The 15,490-nt window shown below is 37.7% G+C and overlaps 1 protein-coding gene across 1 annotated transcript in view; it reads right to left on the bottom strand.

Annotated features, from left to right (window-relative positions):
* Positions 1 to 7,338: 7,338 nt before the first annotated feature.
* Positions 7,339 to 15,490, bottom strand: part of CHIC2 (cysteine rich hydrophobic domain 2) — a 32,008-nt gene continuing 23,856 nt past the window's right edge. Inside the window, exons 4-6 of the mRNA XM_075752169.1 lie at positions 14,915 to 14,971; positions 14,689 to 14,748; positions 7,339 to 11,773 (exon numbers count right to left, since the gene is read on the bottom strand). Coding sequence (XP_075608284.1) covers positions 11,723 to 11,773; positions 14,689 to 14,748; positions 14,915 to 14,971 — 168 coding nt within the window. The 3' untranslated portion in view covers positions 7,339 to 11,722. The remainder of the gene's footprint in view (positions 11,774 to 14,688; positions 14,749 to 14,914; positions 14,972 to 15,490) is intronic.

The raw sequence follows: 15,490 nt of genomic DNA, 5'->3' as shown, positions 1-15,490 counted from the left end.
GATTCACCAACCGCCGTGGCACTACCTCCAGCAGAAAGCGAGGCAGGATTTGGCCCCAAATCCAAGACCTCACCGATGTGTCATGCAAGTTAGCAGGAGTGTCTGTCTCTGCTTGGGAAGGGCTAAGAGCTAGAATAGCAAGGGTATTTCAGGTCAGGCCTGAGGCGAATTAGCAGACAAGTTGTGAAGCTTACACAACATGTGGCCACATTATGTGTGGCTCCAGTCAGCGCTAATAGCCTGTCATTGAGCTCCATGTTTAAACAATTTGAGCAAACAGCAAACACAGAAGATGGGAGGAGGGAAAAAAAAAAAAAAAAAGGCCTTCGAGGAATACGAAAGATCAGGCTACTTAGTACACTTGGCAAGCAAATATTGCAGTGGTGAGGACAGCAGAGTACCTACCAGGTAGTGACCCAGTTCCTACAGTGCAAAAGCAACATAATATGAAACCAAAAATATATAAGTTGTCCACTTAAAATTCACTCAGCCAGCAATTTTTAGAGCTACATAGGAAACCGATTGTTGGTTTAGGCTGTGTTTGATCATGTAAATTATCTGAGAGAAAAAAAATAAATATGGTTTTGGTTTAGCAGCAAGGAAACAAAAAAAGCGGGGGGGGGGGGAGGAGGAAAAACAAGTTTTAGTAACAACAAAGAGCAAAATTAAACCACATCCATATAAATAACTTTGATACTAGTGTTGGGAAGTAAATATAAAAAACATATTAAAATAGAAGAACTTAGAAACTATACTGCATTGTTTAGTATGAAAATAATAGCCTTTCGAGCCAGTACTATTAGAGAACGTATTTAATCCAGTGCAGAATTGGCTATGAAACCGTCCACTCTACCATGGGAATGCTTAGCTCAGTATCTGGTAGGCTGCCAGCCATTTAAAATGTTTTTGTGTTGGTTTAATGATTGTTCCCATGAGCACTGATGGTAAGGGTTGACATTAATTAAAATACTAAGTCATCAGAGCTTGCATTGTGGGGAGACGGAGAATGGGCTGGATCCAATTGTCTTCAAGGTTTCTTTGGCCTTCCACATTTTTCTCTTAGATGCATCATACATGCCAAGTATCCGCTTAGCTGAGGTATAACAATATAAACAGACTGTCTCCACAAATATAAAGTAATCTTTTTTAGGTTTTCCACACACTTTCATTTAACTGATTAGACGACACTCATTAAAATCAGCTAATCATGTAATGTGGCTGTGTTCTGAATGCTAAACAAAATGCCTAAATGAAAGAGGATTTTAAAACACTGTCTGCCTCTCTTAATTTATTTCTACTGTATACTCAATGGTGTACAATACAGTAGGAATTCTGGGCCCTATCCTCATTAACCTCAAAACTCATTATCTCATATGAAAACAAGCCCTTTCCATAGAGCGTGTTGGAGAAGGTATGAAAAAGCATATTAAAGATAATGTGTTTGGGCACACGCTCTTGAAAGACGATGAAAGATTCTGCTTACAACTGTGAAATTAATACAGAAGAGCACAAAATCCTGAGTAAGACCCGCTGCTAAAAAGATCGTTGCATAATTTGGATAGAATGGCTATCCTTACACATTTCACTCCTATTTTCTTACATAACTACTCAAGATCCAGATCTTCAAAGGCACACAAATATGAATAAGTCATTTAATACTTGGAGTCCTCAAAAGGTCACATAAAGAACGAGTACAGAGGCTGAGCTTTTATTCTTCTCCCATCTACTCAGCAAGCCTGAGTTCCCATCCTACTGGCAGGGGCTTAATACTGCAGAGTGAGAGTGCAAGAAGGAAAGTTTACGCTATATACAATGTGATTAATAGCCTAAGAATGAAGACATCTGGCTCGAACAACGCGGAGCAATGTGATGCAGCAAGCTGAGCCTACATAAATGCAACAGGCCATTTTCACAGTAAGCAACACACAACGTGAAGCAGACTGCTGGTCCCAATGCAAAAGGTAGTGCAACCCTTTCTATTTCAAAACATGTTTGCTCCTTCGGACCACAAGTCAGGCTATACTGTGACTTTGGGCCACCTCCCCATGTCAGTGGAAACCCAAAACCTAAATCAGGTGCCTGAAGCCAGTTACTGTCCCAGCTCATTCACTAGCAAGTGGCCTGGGGCTCACACCGCTTCCCTGTGACAGCGGCGTGCTGTGCAACAGAAGTCCTCATCTCCAAATACCTGTACTGCAGCCACCAAGGTGCTTTGAAGTACAGACATGACTCAGCAAAGGCCCCTTTACCGTTTTTGTAGACCCAGGCCTTCTCCACGCAGTCCCAATGTCAAACAGGAAACAGGGGTTTAGATCACCACAGCTTGAAGATTTCTGTGACAGCAAATCCTGGAGGACGGGGATGCTCTTTGCCTCTTTTGATGTGAATGTTCTCTGAATAACCTTTTCATACAAAAAACTACCAGGTCTTTGACTCCTTCAGGAGCTCATCCATGTAGCACGGAAGACGCAGAGCAGCCAAAGGAGGTCCTTGTCCGCATCCATGAGGCCTGATGTCCTCCTGGGGCATGTCTTCAGTGGAGCCATCTGTGAGCACAAGGTTAAAAGGCTTTGGGTGCTTTTAATTTATTTTTTTTACTATTTTAAAGCGTTGGTTTTTCTTTTTTGTTCGGTGGGGGTTTTTTATTGTTTTTTTTTGGGGGGGGGGGGCGGTGTATTTTTTTATTTGCTTTTAAAGTGCAAGCAGACTTGGGGGGTCAGGCAGTGCCCGGGCAGCCCCACCGCCCCCCGGTCAGGGGCACCACGAAGCTGGAGTGGCCGAGAGCGGGCTCTGGGCACAGCCGGGCCGTGGCGGTGCATCGACAAAGCAGGTCACGCCGCACCCCTGCGCCCCGGCTGAGACCCCCGGGGAGCCGGGGTACTGTGCCAGGGGCCCCGGCCCGCAGCGGGGAAGGCAGGCGGCGAGCCCCGGAGGCGGCACAGGCGTCCAGGCCACCGCCGCAGAGGCCGAGGCCACGTTTCCGCAGCTCCGCAGCGTCGTTTCCCTCCTCTTCCCCTCGGCCCGCCCTCTGCCTTTCGCTGAAAGGGGCGGCCCGGCGCGGAGGAGAAAAGCTGCGATCGCGGCAGCCCCGAGGGGGCCCGGCGGTACCCCCGGCGGCGGAAAGGGGCCCCGGGTCCCCGCGGCGGCGGCGGCGGGGCGCGCTTTGTGGCGGCCGGTCGGAAGCGGCGGGGTAATCCGCGGAGCCGGGCCGCAGCGAGTGGGTGGTCTGCGCGGACGGAGGCGCGGGCTCTCCCCGCTGCCCCTGCGCCGGCCCGAGCCCGCTCCCGCAGCTGGGCCGAAGGCGGCCCGCAGACCGCTCTCGGCACATTTCTTCATTTCTCACTTGAGTGCCCTTCTTTAGTTCCCTTTCAACTGCCCACTTTATATCGGCTTCATTACACCACCGCTCCATTTGTAATGTAAATCGCGAAACTCAGGGAAGTTTTTCTTTTGGCCTTGTCTACGGAAGAATACCGAGAGGTATTCAAAACGTATTAACACAAATCAATGGCACCAATAAAAGCAAAATCTCCTTAGCAACATAATCTTGATTGCAAAAGGAGAACTGAGAGCATTTAGCAGAACAGTGGCCCACATGGAATACGCATTTGTCTAGAAGAATGCGGCACAAAGCCTAAAAGAGAGATGCTGAAAAAATCCAAAATTAACTCACACTGAACAGTTACTCTTTTTTTCAAAAGTACACAATTGGCTACATTAAATCTATCGTGCGCTTTTCTGCTCAGCAACATTGTATCATACCGCTTTGCAAGCCCAAATTACAACACCCGGAATGCTTCACAGCGCCTGGCAGGAGCACCCCTCCCCACGCACGCTTTTTATACATGTGCATAGATAACACGCGCACACACGCATACGTGTTATCCGCACGCATATATATTATCCGCATGTACATTACAAAGAGGCTGTGAAGGTTTCCATACTAGAGTAACCAAAGCTGTTAAAATGTTTCATGCAAAGAAAAAAAGCTGGCTGATGAGAACCAAGACCGGCCTCGTAAGAGCGGAGAGCGCAGGATTAGTTTTTGTCCGTAAGGTTCAGGTTAACCAGCATTTCCTATCTAACCATCTTAAAAATATGTGAATTACATCGATGGGAACGGTTCCTTTCTGAATAAATGGCATCAGCCTTAACTAGGTGGAAAGCATATCTTGTTTGAGAGCACCAGTGTATAAAAAAAGCATACAGCTTCAACATTGCTATTCGACCATAACGCTAATACATATAATAAATCCTACTACCGGTAGGGCTTGAAAAAGCTTAAAGAACTCCAAATGCGGACTTCATGAAAAGCCAGTTTGAAACACTTAAGGCAGGAAATGCCTCTAAATTTGGTAACTCTAGTCCTAGAGTCACTAAATTACCCAAACCCATTTTTCCCCCCCCCCCCCCCCCTCGATTTAGACTAGAAGTATCAACTGGAAATTAGAAGAGACCATTGTATCGTAAGGCAGAAGTTTCTGGGGGTTTTCTTTCTTTTTCTTCCTCTCCCTACTGCCCCTCCTCCCACCCCCACCCCCAACATACTGGATAGATGAAAAACAGTGAGGCTTAGTAGACAGGTTAACAATTATTTTATTAGTTTATAATACATACAACTTAAGAAATGCTTTAAAAAAATTTATATTGGAGTCCATTCCAATTCTGGGTCAGGTCAGGAAAAAACAATGCTGACGTATTAAATAATATTCTATAATTCAACAATAGATTAACTTCAGTAATTTAGCAGACATGGTTAAATACTCTTAAATATGCATATATACAATTGTGCAGCCTTAAAAAAAAAGTCCTTTTCTTCCTATCTTCTCCTCCCAAAGCCGTGCACCCTGTGAACATGGTACTGGCCTCTAAGCTTTCAGTCTCTCACATGGACTTACAATATTTGAAGAGGAATGTTACAATAGTGGAAATCACAGCAACCCTATCTTTCTAAACTCTTTGTGAGAAGAGATGCCCAACAGGCAAAACTACCATCAAGTCTCTCTATAAATAGCAGCTTCCTTAATATCCAGTTCTAGGTTAAATTATTGCTTACACATTTTCTACTAGAAATGGCTTTTAGCATAGTCCAAAATATTGTTTGCATTCTTGAAAGATAACATCCCTTCAGTAACTTCTTCACTGTTACTTTTTTTTTACACTTAACGGGTATTTCCTAAGCACATACAATCTGAGGCAATTCTCTGCAAATTCTTTTAAAGCAACATGAATTACATGGGGCTAATTTAGCACACGAGATTTAGGCACTGCTTTGTAGATTACTGTTCTATTTGAACTTTATGCTTGGAATTAGTTCCATATTCTGACTGCCATACTCAAGTCTTCTACAGAAACAAGAACTGAGTTACACTTTTGAAGTCGGGAGCTACTCTGCGTTCCTTGCTATCTCACTGAACCAAACTGCTCACTGGCAGTATTAACAAGTAGGTAGACTGCATATCCTAACAAGTTAGAAAGCCTCTTGCAAGCACAGAAGGATCAGAGATAAACACTTAGAGTGGATGAGATATTTATATTGGTACAATGAAATCAGTTTAAACATAGAGCCACTAAAAATATCAGTTATATTGCATCAGGATATCTTTTTGAAAAATTTCTAAACATGATTTAAAACAAAAATTTAAAAATTGATTCACAAACCTAAACCACTGTAAAAGAAAAAAAAAATCTTCAGCTAACTACCAAGTTTAGTTTTCAACATGAGGTAAAGTAACTTTCAATGATGAAGTTATAAGGGGGGGGGGGGGGGGAAGCAGCATGTTTCAATAAACATTAGAAAAATCTACTATCTGCCCTCCAAAAGTGAGCATTTGTCAATGGTTCCCTTCTCCATAAAAGCTACAACTAACTACAAAAGTCTCCCTTACTTACCTGAACTTAAATTATCCTAACTGGATCCTACCCCTGGGCCTTAGATATACCGTCACATGACAGGAGCTGTCTGGACAAGTCAAGAATTTCTTTGGAAACAATCAGCCGTGCAGTACAGGCTCCGGCTTCGGAAAAGACTGTTCTGTACTCGCTGTGCAGCTCTCATCAGCGATTCCATTTTGGTCTGGATATTTTACACTCAGAGATGCTGAGTTTAGAAGGAAGCTTACCTCAACATCTGCATAATAGCAGAATTGTCCGACAATTAGGGCATAACCAAAATAAATTAATAACACACATGTAATAGAAATTAAGACAGTCTATTTAATTACTGAAATTAATTGCTAGTTTTTACTTAACTTTCACTATTCAATACCATTTCGTAAAGTTCAAAACTATTTTCCATCACACTCAGAGATTTCCAAACCTAATCCTCAAGTTTTATCTTTTGGCTGTTCCTTCTCCTATGTTTCATCCTTTGTCTCACTAAAACTTTCTTACTGGTCTGTCGTATTCTGAGGAGTCAAGCCTTTATGAATCTTTTTTAAAAAATACCTTAATGAAATATTAATGAGGTAAACAAAGCAGAAGAATTTTTTAAAATGACATCTTCCATGAAAACAATAACATATAGTTTATAAAAAAAATGTATTATCCAGGTGTCATGTAGCAGAGATACGCACACCAGCACAAGTGTCAACATATGAAGTTTCATGCAAGGACTCCTTTTTTTTATTTTAAAAAATAGTCTCTAATTCAGCCCATGCTGACTGAAAACATCAGTGTGCAAAAAGATGAAGTTCAAAAATGAATGAACTGCAAAATACTGTTAAAAAACTCAAATGGATATCTGTAACTGATGAAGAATAAATGCATGATGTTTTCAGCAGTGAAATGTTTTGCTTCTAGAGTACTTCTCCCCTTGAAACTTTTCCACTTCCTTCAGAAGAAGGATACTGTTACACCAGTATCCCCCTATTCACCCAGCCTACAGAGAGAACTTTACAAAGAACAAACACAGGAATTAAGAAGGTAGCACCACTGGAAATAATCACTCTATCCAAATCAGCAGAAGAACTTCATTTATCTTTATCCAACATATTTTGACACTCAGTAGCCCAATAATACAGGGTAAAGGGAACTCTCATAGCTGCATATTTATAACATTCATAATGGTCATGCATATTACAATCAGATGTTTTTTAGGGTGCCGTTTGCAAAGTAAGCCTTCATGCAAATAGGCATTCAGCTCATTAACTCCATGTTCATATTTCCTATTAGTCCCTGAGAAGTTAATATTTCTACCTACAATATGGCTATTAAAGGCATTGTAACGATCATACACTTAGCTGTTTGTGATGGAAATACAATGTGGCTTTAGGGAGAAGAAGCACAGAAATTACAGCAAATTAATGGTGATGAATACAGATCTTATTTCTAAAATGCTTTCTTTTCCTAAGCAAGGTTGCTGAAGAGCAACATCAATGATTTTAGTCACGGATACAAAACTAGCCAGCCACTTACCCTTAATAAGTCGCTACTATGAATCCAAGACATTTGGGGCTCGAGATCTCTCTAATTGAGCATTTCCTTTACATAAAATCATCTGGATTTTGACCTAATGCAGGGTCATCATGATCCTTTTTTTAATTACTCAACAGCAGTGCTGGAAGAACTTAAAAGAACCAAGGATTTTCTTTGCTTAACAAGTCTTTTGCCTCTTCAATTAAAGTGATCTCTTTAAATTGTTCAGAATTCAAATGGGGGTTTTTGGTGGACAATTTGCATTATTGCCAGCTGCTCAAAAACCATAAGCTACGGCTCCCAAAACAAGGGGACCAATTTAAAATTAAGACTTTGGGGTGGGGGCTGGAGGGAAGGGAATAAAGACAAGGTTTTTTTCTTTGCTTCTGGCTTCTGAGCAGTTACAGATTGCATTTTAAAGCTCTTCCCTACAATCTTCAGGGCTAAATAATGGCTTTCAGAAAAAGAAAAAAAGAAAAAAAGAACACAAAAAAAACCAAAAAACAAACCCCCTGACTTTTAAGTAAACATGTATCTCAGAGATAGAGTATTACATTTAAACTCCATGGTCTTAATCTTTACCAAAAAAAGTATCATTTAACAAATCGGTTTAGAGAATATAATTTACATCTAGTTACTGTAAGAAGTTTTTATACTCTACGCTACTTGGTTTTGAGTATCATGGGAAATTTTGGATCTGCAGATATAGCTTATTAAAATGGCTCTTACTGAGCTATTCCAAAAAATTTACTGACTTTGTGTAACCTATCTCCATAAATATTTTAATTTCTGGTGAAGTATAAACTTCGAATCATAGCTATTTAACAGCAGATGAGCTCTACAGAATTCTTCATGTAGGGTCAGAGAGAAAGCCCTTCTCCCTCAGGACTTATTTCTAGCTATCACTAAAAGATTAAAAATAATTTATTTCGATAATATTGCAGCAAGAAAGAAATCTTTATTGGCCAGTTAATGGTTACTATACATGAAAATAATAATTAGCTTTCACAGGGAGTTACTGATGCCTTTACCATTAGTTTTTCAGGCTAATGGTGAAACAGACATAATTAGCATCATTTGTTAAATGATGAATATCTTGTGGGTATCTAACTCTTACAATTCAAGAAAATTTGAAATAGGTAATATTATTTGTAGGAATTGCTGAGTTGCAAGAAGCTGAACAAGTTAGTACAATGTAATATTTATTTTAGCAAAGAGTAGGCTATGTCCTGGAAGTCCTACTATATCTTCTGGCCTGCCCAAACTGTTGCAATTTCACCCTTTGCCAACCAGACAGAAAAAAAAAAAGTAATCTATGTCTTCTCACTAGCACACAAAATAAATAGATTTAGTATTTTAGAAACAACATCAAAGGAAAATCCTGATGACTGCTGCAGGCATTAAATAGTTGATTAAAGTTCCTGCCATGTTCAATTTCTATCATTGTAAGTAATGAATGGAAAGGGACTGCCTGGAAATGTTTTATAACATTCTTACCAGGTGAGTGTCCTGCCTCATCACGAGAGGAAGACTTCTGAGACTAAATCATCTCTATATATACTCAGTTTCTCAAGTTTCCTGGTTGCATTTTAAGTCAGAGACATTGTTTTAATACAATATCTGAAATGCTTTAAGAGGTAGTTAGCCTGGTCTCCTTACTCAGGAATTTAACTTTTTGTTTGCTCTGAGCTCTACTTTGAACCCCTAGAATTCTTAGAAAGTAATCGTTAAAATACAGAAATGCCTGCTAACCAAGTAGATGACTGCAGATACACCAGAAGTAGACAGGATCTTAACAGCACTACCACTTATGTGGAAGCTTTACTAACAAGATATTCTTTGTAAACCTGTAAGCCACTGCTCTATTCGCTGCTCTGGTTTCAGCACACATCATACTCAAATTAGCTTTACTGTACGTAGGTTTGGGTGCTGCTGGCAAGGTAGTTGTGTCACAGAACATAGTATGGAAAGTTTGGTAGTAAACTAAGGTGAATAGCTCACGCTGAATGCGGTGCTGCTCTGAACATATCACAAGTCATATCCAACCCATCCCTCCATACTAATGAACTACCAGTGGAAAACTGCATCCATGACACAAACCTATCTATACAGTCAACTGAGAACTTTGATAATAAAATTTAGGCCTTGTATGATTCAATATTCATTTTATTGAAAACTGCACTTGAAGAAATAAACATATATTTCTGGTCATCAGTATTTATCACCAGTTACTATTTCTGTTCAATTCCAGCCTCTCCCCTGCACCTCCAAGCTCCAAAACCTCAGCTGCCATCAATGTTGGGCTTCTGGCCTCCTTCGCAAGCTGAAACTGGTCCGAGATTACAACTAATACTTCTGGGTGAGAGGAGGAGTGCTGCAGGCCCAGATTTGTACTAGAGAGGAGGCTGAAATTGGTTTTATAAAAATTATAACCAGTTACTATGGAGAGAAACCGCTGTGGGACCCAGAAGACTGAAGCAGTGCAAAACTGGTGTTTGTTAATTAAAAATCATATTCCGTCAAGTCAAAGAAACACCCTTTAGGCTTGTATGGAAAACATAGCTGAGCTATTCTCAAAGTAAACAGCAGGAATCCACAGACAAAAGCTGAGCAAAGGATGAGTTTTGGGAACAGATACAGAAGGCTTAGATTTAAGAAAACTTAAAACTTTCTAGACCACTCCCACTATCAACAGTTTAGGAATATAATACTCACTAGAGAATATTTTACAGAGAATAAATATTTTGAAGACATAGAAAAATAGTTCACAGCATCAAGGTACCTGTAATATATTACCTTGAAATAAAACTTGTATTTAAAAGATTAAAAAGAGAAGATTATTCTTGTAGTGGTATCAACTTTTCATTCATACAAATATTAAGCAGAGTATACCTGTTTTTTCATATATTCACATTATTGCTTGCTACCATAACTGTACAAGGAACATATTCTTAATTTACATTAATGTTCATGTACAGTAATTTTAGATACCTAAAGCAAACTTAAAAATATGATTGAGTTTCAATTTAAAAAAAACCCCAAAACTATGTGTGAAGATATGTACAACTAAGATGTAAGTAGAAGAAACAAAATACAACTGGCCTGACCCAAGCATATATCATATATCCAGTTAAAAAAAGTCTTATACTTGTGCAGAAAATAAGCTTTGTAAACCAAAATGAGCAGAAGCAAGGGTACAATAAATAATTATCTAACATATTTAAACTTACACTGTTGCCCAGTGTACCCTGCCTTGACTATTTTTAATACACAGTATCTGCATTTGCATCTGGAACTGTACTGTTCAAGATTTCTTCAATAACTTTTTTCTGCTTATGTGGCTTTAAAACAGAGCAAATGAACAAAAAAAACCCCAAAAAACCAACCCTGAAAGGTCCTCTTGGACAATAAACTTTAGTAAACCAAACCATTATGCACACCTGTGTACAGGATCTGGTAAAGAGTAGGAATAAAGCTGATACATGCCATTAGCCTGAATTAAACCAGCTACATTATAAACTGCAATACTCGTATTTTTGTGATCTTGAGTTCTACTAACCAGATGCATGCAATTGTCTCATCAATTCTTCTAGTCTGAGTAAAATAATTCTATTTTGCTGCTTATTTTATTAACCTTTAAATTAGAACTTTTTCAGAACCAGCTGACAGGACTTCTTCATGAAAAGCACAGAGATTTCTACAAATGCAATGACATCTGGGTTCCAAAAAGCACAGTTTCAAAAAGAACTTCTTTTTTTGGAAGAGACTAGCCAATATTTCAAAAAGAAATAAAAATATTTACAATTGACTGGTCACTGACAAAAGTTTAGGAAGATCTTAGAAGGTACTTCAGCATGTAAATGAATGATTAAAAGGACTTACACAATGTACAGTCAATCAGTTGTGTCATTTTGGGATAAAAAAATATCTGCTCACTTGTATACCATTTTCAGCTGTGTATTTATAGTAATATATGTACACACACGCGCGCACACATATAAAAGACTCTTTGAAAATCAAGATACATTAATGAACAGAAGTAGTAAAAGTAACAATAACTTAAGTAGTAGTTAACATTTGCATGAAATGACTTTGCAGAGTTTGACCAAATGCACTTAGAACATGCTCTTATTTAAAAAAAAAAACCCACAACAACAACAACCAAACAAACAAAAACCCCAACAAAAGAATGAATACACCACAAGATTCTGTAGAACCAATGCTATGTCACCACCAGGAGAGCACCAAGCAAGGCACCATTGGAAAGACAACATACTTGAATAAGTCTCTATAAATAAATCAAATGCTAATCTGGTCGAAAAATCGGTGTCTTTGGTAAAAATTCTATAAGGATGACCTGTATAAAAAGAAAACAAATATATATTAAATGGAAGATGGCAGCAATCCTATTATCTATCACAATGATAATTCACATGGCTTTTTTTTTTTAAAGTACATTGAGTTCTGATGACTAGCAAAGATCACAGTACTTAGATAGTAGATCATTAGAAAAGTCATGGTTGATCTAATTGTTTTGGGGTAGAAAACCAAAACTCTCAAAGGATCAAATTCAATTGGAAAAGTTTGCCTATCAATACCCAACACATCTAAACAAACTGAAATAAGCTACTACATAATTATTCTTTAACATAATTCATTTACTTTATTAGAAAAAAATTATGAAGGATATAAATGTATTCATTTTTTTAAAAAATCAACAGAAGGCACAATGTATGTAAAGTTAATTTTCAATTACACATGCAATTCCCTTTAAAATTGTTTCCACTTAATATAGGATTCTAAATCATGTTTATAGTTCAAAACTTGTATAGAAAGGTGCAAAGTTCCAAAGGTGCAACTTTGCAAAGTTCCCATATCTAACAAATCTGCAAGTAGTTAACAAGAAACTTGACTAATGCTTTTGCATGATTATTCTTACAGTCACGATTCAAATTTAAACTATGTGTTTCTGAGCTATGTACACATGGTAGGGTACACTCCAGAACACAATCCAAATATTTATCCTACTTTAAATAGCTTAAAGAAAATGTTCACTTGTGCATTTTCTTTCTTTAGAGAGACAGTCATAACAGAGCAGCATGGTTGTAGTCATAAACAAATAAATGCATCTGGTGACATAACTAAGGATTTTATTTACTTGTAAGGGGAGCTTGTTTTTTTAAGAAGTTACCAAAGAATTTCTAAATGTTTTTTATTTGTAAAGGAGAGCACAACTTGGCTGCTTAGATAGCAAACACTTCTATCTCTGATAGCATACGGAACATCAGGAAAGAAGCAAGTCTTTGATTTTACTTCTAAAGCAAACACTTTTGAAATAATGACTATCAAAATCAGGTGTATAAGTTGATTTTTAGAGATATTCAGAAGTGATGCAAACTGCTCAAAATCCACATGAGTCAACCACTGGATGCTTCAAACATAACAAGGTTTCTGATACGCAGGCAAAGTTTCAAAAAGGGAGCAAGAAAAAAAGCTGGAAAACTGTGTTTATGCCAAAGGTGTAAGACTACCTTGTCTGTCTTTTATTTATTTAATTATTTATTTAAGTAAGTATCTGCAACTGTGGATTTAGAACCTCAAATTGGGAAAGCACCAAGTTGTGGGTACAAGAGTCTAATTTAAATCACCTGTTTTGAAAAAAATACAGATAAGTGTTTATTATTTAAAATTGAATCATGAACACAACATTAATGGTAGTTTAAGAGACTAGCAAATCAGTTACTGAAAATGAGAAAATGATTCAGAGAAGTTTAGTAAAAAATTTCTCATTAAAAATATCCAGAGAAAATGTATTACACATTTCACAAATTGAAAATAAAATCTTCGATCTTTATCCTGTAAAACTATATGCCCATGCTTACATATTATTAACGTAAACAGATCAACTGATTTTAAATTGTATTTAATAGAATGAATGTTCATCTGTAAATGTTGCTGGGCCATAGTATTTACAAGCTAGCATTGTATGTGTCTCTTTCAATTGAATCTGCAAAACATTGGATGTGACAACATTTTCCTGTAGCAAAACAAAACTTTCAGTGAAATAAAAACCCCTTCATTTAGGTAAAGCTCAAATCTACTTTCTGAAATTTGCTTTATTCCATTTTCAGTCACATCTCCTATATCTAAACCAAAAAATTGTGTAGAATAGATGTTACAAAAAAGTCTACTTATTCAGTGAACTGAATAGAGCCATTCTGTAAAAAACACATTTTAAAAGATCTTATGTTTCAGGACAGAAATAAGATCTAATGTAGAAACAGGAAAAAGGGAAAGACTAAAAAAAAATTCTTTTAATATAATTTCCAACTATTTAACCACTTTTAAAATTTTTAGATGCATGATAGCTTTGTTGTTTCAAAGAACAGACAAAGTACCATGTAATGACAGACCACAGATTAAGTTAGAACTAATACAGTAGATATTTCTCAAAGGCTAACCTTTATTTTTAAAAAGTTAACTCTTCCTATCACCTACTTCCTAGAGCATTAAAAGGAATTATGCAAATTCTAATGTTTCTTACATTTTGGCACCTTAATTTCACACTATCCTATGTAGCTCCAAGATATGTTGAATATGGAAATAAAAACAGCACCAAAAAAGAGCAAGAAGGATGCAAGCTACACAAACTGAAATCCCACACCGGACATCATTCATTTTAAACCGCATATAACTTCTCACTGTATACTTCCAAGAAGGGCTTACGGAGTCTCAGCCAAAGACTGAATTAAGTTAAAACTTCAGAGACTGTCTTAAAAATATTTTAATGACACCAACTGGAGATAAAGATACTTTCAAGACAGTTGAGGTAAGGGGCAGTTAAAATCTAAGAAGGCTAAAGGTTTCTTAAGCTCCAACAGCTTAGTTGAAAGGTCTTCTTCCATACTTTTAGACTTGATTAGCATTATATAAAACAGCCATATCTGACTTGCTGCGTAACCAAAGTTGTGGTTATTCTTTATACAGCATCTAAAATTTCACACTCCATCAGCACATGTTCAAGCTATTTTATCTTGGCAATTAATTTATTATTTTTCAGAACACAGTGAAGCCTTGTTTTCAAGTCATTCATAACTTTATAAATCAGTCCTGCACATGAAACCATGCATCTGTGAACCGTAGAAAATCCTTGCACTCAGGCGATTAAGTTCCTGACACCTTTACTGATTAATAATCATGAAAAGAATAAGATCAGAAGCAAAATAAATGATCATTTAATAGAGAAACTCACAAAACAGCCCTTTAACTTACATATTCCATCATGTTATTCGTTTCACATTTCCTTTTGCTTAGTCTCCAATGCAAGCACAGCTAGACAAGGAGGAAAGAAAAAGAAGAAAAATGAGCTGTATTTTATTGCAGCACACAGACTAGCCCATTTGTCCACCTTTCATATTTTTCGTTCAACAAAAGCATCTGTTTCCATACTGTGCAATTCAAACTCCAACAGTACGAAGCTGCTCCCTGCGGCACTCACCTTGTGGTATAACCTATTGTTTTCCCATTCTAATAACTTCTCAATCGATCTTCGTGTCTGGAAGACAAATGAGAAAGAATTTTACTCTTGACTGGGTTTAGAAAAACTTTGTTTTGCAGCTGCTTTTGTGTGAAAAGGAGAGAGGTACAGGACAGTGACTGAGTACAGGGTGGTCTGAAGTACTAGCAAAACTTCTCTGGTATTAAATAACAACTAGAACAGAAAACTGTTTATGATATCCAAGTAACAATCTTCAACCATTTTGAACAAAAAACGTTCATATATATATGCGCCTTCTGGTTATTAGCAGTTATAACTTTAAAACCACAGAAATCTTGAAGTGGATCAAGTATAAAAGCAGGAACACTGCTCCCCCAGTATCACTGGGTTAAATGCACTGCTTCCAAGAAGGTCGGCATCTGAAACATTGCAAACTATTTTGCAATGCTGTAGGTCAAGTACAAATACGCAATACTCTAAACAAAAGAGAAATTTCTGTTACTTTTATGTCCAGATTTTAGAGACTGAAAACCAGATGCAGGAAGTTACAATAAATTGCACAAATGAATATTACTA

Source organism: Balearica regulorum, chromosome 4, assembly GCF_011004875.1.
Source record: "Balearica regulorum gibbericeps isolate bBalReg1 chromosome 4, bBalReg1.pri, whole genome shotgun sequence".
In the NCBI taxonomy this organism is placed as follows: Eukaryota; Metazoa; Chordata; class Aves; order Gruiformes; family Gruidae; genus Balearica; species Balearica regulorum.
This window is presented reverse-complemented; position numbering and strand designations above follow the sequence as displayed.